Source organism: Heteronotia binoei, chromosome 5 (assembly GCF_032191835.1).
Source record: "Heteronotia binoei isolate CCM8104 ecotype False Entrance Well chromosome 5, APGP_CSIRO_Hbin_v1, whole genome shotgun sequence".
Taxonomy (NCBI): Eukaryota; Metazoa; Chordata; class Lepidosauria; order Squamata; family Gekkonidae; genus Heteronotia; species Heteronotia binoei.
In genome coordinates, this window is record NC_083227.1 from 104,054,475 (window position 1) to 104,062,651 (window position 8,177).

At 43.6% G+C, this 8,177-nt stretch overlaps 1 protein-coding gene across 1 annotated transcript in view; it reads left to right on the forward strand.

Moving 5' to 3' along the window:
• GLYCTK (glycerate kinase) overlaps positions 1-4,170 on the forward strand; it is a 28,198-nt gene extending 24,028 nt beyond the window's left edge. The window contains exons 7-8 of the mRNA XM_060239970.1: positions 614-789; positions 2,285-4,170. Coding sequence (XP_060095953.1) covers positions 614-789; positions 2,285-3,184 — 1,076 coding nt within the window. The 3' untranslated portion in view covers positions 3,185-4,170. The remainder of the gene's footprint in view (positions 1-613; positions 790-2,284) is intronic.
• Positions 4,171-8,177: the final 4,007 nt, after the last annotated feature.

Below are 8,177 nucleotides of genomic sequence, written 5' to 3' on the forward strand. Positions count from 1 at the left end.
ATTGATGCATAACTACTCTCTTTCAACACACTTGGAAGACCTGGATTCTTTGCAAGTTGCTTGTGTTAGCAATGTTTACAATCCCAGGTCTGCCCTGAGTCACTGCCATTGAGTATCAGTAATGCATTCACTTATGACACTTGGATGGGCTTCACTTACGACACTCGGTTTTAACTTCTAGGTATGAAAGCATTCCCTGACCTGGACAGCCTCAGCAGGCCAGATCATGGAAACTAAGCAGGGTTTGCCCTGGTTATTATTTGGATGGGAGGCCTCTGAGGAATACAAGGGTCATGACATGGAGGCAGGAAATAGCAAACCACCTCTGAATGTCTCTTGAAAACACCACTGTGTCACCATAAGTCAGCTGTGACTTGGTGAGGTGGGGGAATGAAAGCACTGCTGGCAGTCATTCCAATAAACTGTGTATATAGTTTTTTAACCGAGAACAAAAAACTGCTTCTGTTCATAGGGGAAAGGAAGAGGGAAATGATGGCTGCAAAATCTCTCTCTGGTACCTGTTCTCCTGCTTGTGAATGGCTTTTCGCTGGGTTGTAAGGAGCAGCCCAACCATGTAAAAATGTCCTAGCTGTGACTTTCTTCTGTGTTTTAGGAGGGGGATCTGCACTTTTGCCTGCACCTGTCCAACCAGTCACCCTTGAAGAAAAGGAGACTGTTACCAAGCTCCTTGCTTCCAAGGGAGCCACCATTCAAGAGCTTAACACCATTCGGAAAGCACTGTCTTTGTTAAAAGGTGGGGGGCTGGCACGGGCTGCCTTTCCAGCACAGGTGGGTGTGAATATTTAATCATGACTTCTGTGTATGTTTGAAAGTTTCTCTCTTCATCTCTATTGGGGGAGGAGGGTAGAAATAGACGGTGGTGGATGTAAGAGGGCTGGGCGCTTCCAGCCCTTATCAGTGTCAGTGACTGCAAAACTATAAGAGATGGTGGGATGCATTGGGCAGTCAAGCATTTTTGCCCTGAAAGACCAGCTGACCGCTATGCAGCTCTGCCATCAGGTTTTCCACCTCCAGATTGCAGCAGGTGCGCTGTGCACAGCATGTTCCATGGAAATCCAAAACAGTGCATCCGGAATGAATTATGCAAAATGAGAAAGACAGAGTATTATTCTGATGGCGAGTTCTTACACAATGTGATTACCTTTTTCGTACTTCTGCAAGGACAGAAATATGAGACAGCTTGGATCATGTAGGGAAAAGGAAGGCAGGGTGGACATTGGGGAGTCATTCAGAGTGCAGAAGCATGACAGTCTGTAAATCTGCAGGAGCTAACTCTTTCCCTCTGAACCTCTTAGCAGACATTTCTGCCTGTTTTCAGACTACCACTGCATAACCATGAGGGCCCAGAAGCCGCAGTTTCAAAACTTCAAAAGCAATAGAATCTAGTCTGCTAACTGAACTTACAGTTTTAGCCAAAGAAGCTGAAATTCAGTGCTTTAAAATCCAAACATTATGCATTAACCCCCCCCCCCCAATTTATGCAGAAGGAACAAATTACGTAAATGCAGTGTATACAGAATGTTACTTAATTCACATTTTCCATGGTTTGCATAGTTGTACCATGATGGATGTGAATGTGTGTAATTGTAATTCTTTTGATTTGCTTTTTCATAAGTCTGCATTTATAATTTAGCAAAAAGAAAAGGGGTGGGGACCAGTTCTGTCAGAGAAGCAGCAAAAGGACTGAAAGGGTGTCCACACTCTATAGCAAGCACAGTGGCTGGGTCTGCCCAGTGTTTCCTACAGCAGACACACAGCCAAGGCACACTTGGCACCTGGGTTGCTTAAAATACCTGGGTACCTACCCCTGCCCAACCGAGAATGCTGATTGAGAACCTTTTCACATACTTAAAACATGTCCCCCCCATTTTCAAATGATTCTGTTCATGCTGATTCACATTTGCATATACATCACTCGCAGCATGATCCTGAGCATTTTTTCCCCTAGAAGTCAATCCCACAGAGTTCAAATTGACTTGCTCCCTAGTAATGCTGATTAGGATTGCAAGCCTCCTCCATCATTCTCAGCTGAAAATGCTTCCTCCATTGAAATAGTCATTTCTGAGCTGATGGGGAAAGTACATTCTGTGGTGTTTGATCTGTAATGGCTTTTCCACAAACACAACTCATCACTTGATTGGGTGATTAACGCACAGAGGAGGGCTTGCCCTCAGTTGCAGTTAAGGCATGGATTCCAGACAGGCACTGTTGGAACATTCATGGCAAATCCTTGCACTCCATCAACTGCCTCCTTTGCTTCTAGGTTTTGAGCCTCATCCTCTCCGATATCGCTGGGGATCCTGTGGACCTTATAGCCAGCGGACCCACTGTTGCTAGTCCTCGCAGTATCCAGGATTGCTTTCAGATCCTCGCCAAATACAATCTGACTAGCATCGTTCCAGAGTCGGTGCGAACAGTACTCTCCAGTCCGGGCCCAGAGCATGACCCTCCTAGAGACTTTGCCCACGTCCACAACATCATCATTGGCTCTAACAGACTCGCTTTAGAGGAGGCCAAACGCCAAGCAGAGAATCTGGGCTACCTGACTGTGGTTCTGAGCGATGCAGTGTGCGGGGAGGTCAGCACTGTTGCCTGCCTCTACAGCCTTTTCATTCAGCTTGTTTGCTTGAGAGGTACTGGAAACAGCCGTTTAAAGGGCAAGGTGGGAGAAGCTCTCTCAACTCTTGCAGCAGAGTTGGAGATTCCAGGCTTGGATCTCATGGACATTTTAAATCTTTTGCAAGGATCCCAAGCAGAAAGGCCTGTTTGCTTCCTGGCAGGTGGGGAGACCACAGTGCAGCTTCAAGGAACTGGGAAAGGTGGGAGGAACCAAGAACTGGCTCTGCGAGTGGCCTTAGAACTGCATAGGGCAAAGGCATCTGGGGATGGTGCCTCCCTTGAGAAATACGAAGCTGTGTTCTTGAGTGGAGGCACCGATGGGCAGGATGGGCCAACAGAGGCAGCTGGAGCCTTCTCTAGCCAGGAGCTGGTGGGCATGGCTGAGCAGGAAGGTTTCAACGTGGAGGCTTTTTTGACCAACAATGATTCATACACCTTCTTCACCAGATTCCAAAGTGGGTGTCACCTTCTGATGACAGGCCTGACAGGCACAAATGTCATGGATATCCATGCTGTCTTAATCAGAGTCAGAGGTGCTAAGTGATGGCACCAGAAAGCTGAGAAGGAGGAACATCAACGTTAAAGGCAAATCCAGACTGCACACAGTGGGGAATACTGCCCTCTAGACTGTTAATACCAAGGACATAAAGGAACACTTCTTAATTAGTAGACACTCTATTTTCATTAATTCGGTTGAGACAAAAGATAACCCTAGCAATAGCACCCTGGATGGCCTGCAACTAGTACCAGAATGCATGTTGCAGTAACAGAAATGTCTGTAATTTCAAGCACATCATGACATGTTAGCCTGGTAAAAATGGTATCTTATTCTAACACTGAAGGGCTGTAGCACTTCAGAGATTAACGGGTTCATTGTGATGTCTGCTTTTGTAGACTTCAGCAGATGTGTGAATTCAGAGCTCACCTGAATGCCTCGATAGCTGCAGGGCTTCAGGGTCTTACTGCCACACATCAAGCAGGTGTGCCTTTGCTTTGACTCCTCATATCCATCTAAGATTTGGCTTGCTGTTACTCTGTATATCCATAAAGGCAACAAAGGCATGCTGGTCATACAACCAAAAGAGCTTTCCATTGAGGCATTCACTTCTCTGCTCCTGTCCAGTTAGGGGTATACTGGAAATGTTTTGTGATTAATGTAGTCAGAAGCATTCAAACTTCTTTTCACATATGTTTGTCAAACAAGCAAATTAGGATGATTGCAATGATAAATGCTCATCTTTTAATCATGCAGTGCACAATCCAAAGGGAGTTAGATTTCTTCCTGCCCCAAGAAAGAATCTGAAACTCTAAAATCCAGTTGCTTAAAAAAATTAATTAAATCAAAGTCACCGGTTTACCATACCTATATTACCTTATTGCCTGTGTGAAAGCATAGAGGAAAATATATAAGCTTATTCTTTGATTTTGATATTTTTGAATATAGTATGGCCATGGTGCCATATCATAATGTAACCTTTTGAATACAGTGTGACCATAGTGCCATATTGTAATATAATTCTTTCAGTGAAACAGAATCAGCCCTTCTTTGGATCCCTGTGTGTTCTTATAAATTTTACATCTGTTTAAGTCTGTTGTAGGCCAAACAACTTCTCCAGACATTCATAGCTAAGTGTTAATCATTCTCTGTTGGAAAAGTGGCTTTCCCCCTTCCTCATCACAATGATTCATATGTAAGCTTTTGTCAAATATGAAGTGTAAAATCAAAATATTTCCAGATTTGTTCTAAATCACATGGTCTTATGAGATCATTATATTCCATGAAACTGTCTAACCTGTAGCTTCCCCCACACACACACACTTTTTTTTGCCTGTGCTTTTTTGCACATTTTAGCCCCTCTGGCTATGGATGGAAGTCTTATGTAACTGGAAAAGAACTCCGTTTTTTTGTAAGGGAAAATGCTGTAGATTTAAACATATTGGTTTTGATTCTCACATTGACCATCTCTAAAGCAATATAGTTAGAGTTCATTTTGTGGTGTTCTGTTTTCTGATATGCTTGACTTTGGTTGGTTTATTTTTTTTTGGGGGGGGGCATTTTTCTTAAGTATTTTAATGACTTTTTGCTGGGGGGAGATTCAGAAACTCTGTCCTAAACCCACATATATCTCAACACAGTTGGTTCTGAATAAGATTTATGAAATGGTGAGGCATGAAATGCTCAGTACTCTAATGAAGGTATGCCCTGCCCTAGATAGCCAAGGCCAGTCTGATATCTTCATATCTCAGAAGCTAAGCAGGGGTTGCCATGGTTAGTACTTCGATGGGAGATCACCAAGGAAGTCTAGGGTTGTTATGCAGAAGCAGGCAATGGCAAACCACCTCTCTTGCCTTGAAACCACCCAGGGTGGCTGTAAGTTGGCTGTGACTTGATAGCCAAAAGAAAGAAAAAGAAGGTATACAGACACTTTGTAGCAGTTCACTTCCTGATTATACTAGGTATCTTGATCTACCATTTTTGTAAGGTATGTGGCAATGTGGTGGCAGTTGTCTCCACATGAGGTGTCAGTAGGTGAGCCTTCTGCACATTAAGTCACCCCAGGCTGGGTCTGATAGGGGGAATCTTATTTTGCTCGCCCTGAGAGTCCCTGACAGAAGAGGTTTGATCAGATGTGCTCCAATTCAGTGAGGATATGACCCTTTGATCTTTGAGTCAGTGCTTAACACCACAGCAGAGTGTTATTATCCCTGTGCTGTAGAAAGAATGGTATGAAATATAGGGCAGATGTTTTCACAGAAATATAACCTGACCCTGTGCCCTTTTGCTCACCCTTTGTGATGACATTTTCTTGCTGGCTGATATTTCATGGGAGGATGCACAGTGTAATGCGGATGCTGTGAGCGCTCCATGCATTGCTTTGCAAGCTGGCCAGAAAACAATACAGCCTCAAGTTTGTGACCTTTTTAACTGTATAAAGTCAGAAGTCACTGTCACTCTGATTAACTCCTCTAATCCCAAAGAACAAAAAGTTTGCAGAGTCAACTATCCTGACCTCAAAGTGCTGTGCAGCAAAATGCAGACCATTATTTGAGCATCGCCAGCTAGTTTGCTGAGACAAAGCAAATGAACAAAACCTGTCTCTGATCCTGTTTGTCTCAAAAGGGTCATGTGAACAGGTCATTATCATAGATTTGGGTGGTGCTCAATATACTGTTCTTACTTCAACACCCCTACGTATGGATGATAAATTGGTTTAGAATGAGACACACACTAATCATACATATGTGCTTTAAAATAGTTCCGTTCCAGTTCGGCATGGTGGTGGAAAGTGCGGTCGAGTCACAACTGTCTTATGGCAACCTCATAGGTATTTCAAGGCAAGAAATGTTCAGAGGTGTTTTGCCATTGCCTGCCTCCATGACAACCCTCTCCCATCTAATTACTAGCCAGGGCTGACCTTGCTTAGCTTCCAAGAACCGATGAGATCGGGTTAGCCTAGGCTATTGAAGTTAGGACTCCAGTTCAACTTAGTTCACAGCAAAAATGCTCAAGATCATAGCCTTAGTTACATCAACTTTCCTACTGGTCCAGCTTCAGTAGTGGGCAGTGTTTGCCAGCATCTGTTGTATGCATTTACCATCTCAGAGCTATGAGTTTAAATTCAGGCCCAGTTTAAATTCAGCATTGGTGAGCAAGAAAGGTGTGCCTGCATGACTTTATACATACTCAAGGTCTCATAGCAACGGGGCCGTGATGTGCATCATTAGTGTACCAGTGTAGCACTTGGGATTCAGAGCTCTGCCATGATGACATAGCACATTTATTGGCATGTATCCTGCACCTGAGACTGGAGGAAGTTTCAGCTACCTAAGGAGTTTCCCTCTTAACAAATGGCTTTTCCACTGAAAAAAGGCTCCAAAACTTTGATCAGTGGAGTGACAGGATACATGCCTGTGACAAGTCGGCCCACTTTAAACAAGATGGTACGCAAGTGCAAGATGGCACAGTTGAGTTCCTGCTAGAACTTAACAGTTTAAATTAACAAGTTTAAATTTCGTATTACTACACAAAAGAGTAGCAGTGATTTTCTAGATCATCCCCTTGTCACACTGCTCGGGTGCCCCTTAGACATTCTCCAGCATGGATGAAGGCTGAGTCCCTGGGTCTTTGCAGTGGAATCAGCTCCAGTGTTAATTCCATGGTGCAGACCTAGGCAGTTGGATCATTTAAAACTCCCAGCTGTGCAAGAGTTGGTCATGCAACTCATCCAGCTGGCAGAATGTTTAAGGAGCACCTTAGTTACACACTAGATTACATCTTCCCAGTAGTTTAGCAAAACAAGACACAGTTTTGAGGTACTTTAGCTTCATAGGCGCCAAGCAGATCAAAAAACAATATCCTTTTTAAAAGATATTTATTGGTTAAACCCATAAAATAACATTTTCTTGTTCTGATGAAGTAAAAAAAAACTAAAAAAATTTCTTAAGAAAAGTATTCTTAAAAACAGTATAGAAGGTGGGAAGTATGTCATGTTCATTACTTGTATACTAAAACTGTATTGTATTAGCCACAGCCAGAACATTATTATTACAGGAAAACATGCATATGTACAATATTAAAACTGAACAGAATCACTGGCTGAGCAGGTCTACAATTCTCTATCTGTTACTGAAAATCCAGGATTTATAAATCTTGAAGTTAGACATTTGTTCCTATCTCCCACCCCCAGGAGAGAATCAGCTTATATTATGACACGGGAATTTGGTAAATAGCACAACCAACTGAGGAAACCTGTATGCAGCAGACAAGGTGAGAAGATACATAGGGAAGATGTTCTTTGTATGAAAGAAATGCAAAAAGGTTTAATTGCTGGAGTCTGCCTCTGTGGTTGAATGCATTAAAGGAAAAGGTGACGAGACTGTCAAAAGAAACCTGCGGACACCTGTCGTGAAGGGGTTATCTAGCGGGAAGTATGTTTTCAAACATGTTCTCTGTGGTCAAAATATAGGGAGAGAAACATCAAGTTTTGTTTTCTAAGTTGAAGAAAGATATCCTGGGTTAAGCAGCATAAAGTGTCAGCCTATGTGGTGGGACACCCAAGTTCAAATTCCCAGGATTTTTGGATAATATCACCAGTCCAATGTCTTGATATTCAGGGCTTTATTTTGAGCAGGAATGCATAGGAGTGCAGTTCCAGCGGGCTTGGCCAGGGCTCCAGCTCAAAAAAAAGTCTCTGGCAGAGAGAAGGCACTAGGCAGCCATGAGCTCCCAGACTGTACACTCCATCCTCTCTGCCACCTCCAGCCTCCAACAGGCTTGTGAAGAGAGCGAGAGACATGGAGTCGCCCACAAGTACCCCCTCCCCAAAGAAGCTGGACCTGCCGCTACCTGCTCCGCTGCATGTGGCTCTCTCTAGCTGTTGGGGGGGGGACAAGGACTCTCATTGGGCTGTGTGAGAACACACATCCATGAAATGCAGCTGATGGCACTGCACTGTTCTGTGTCAATACTGAAAAGTAACCTACTGAATGGGTGACATCACTGGTATGTGGCCTAATATGCAAATGAGTTCCTGCTG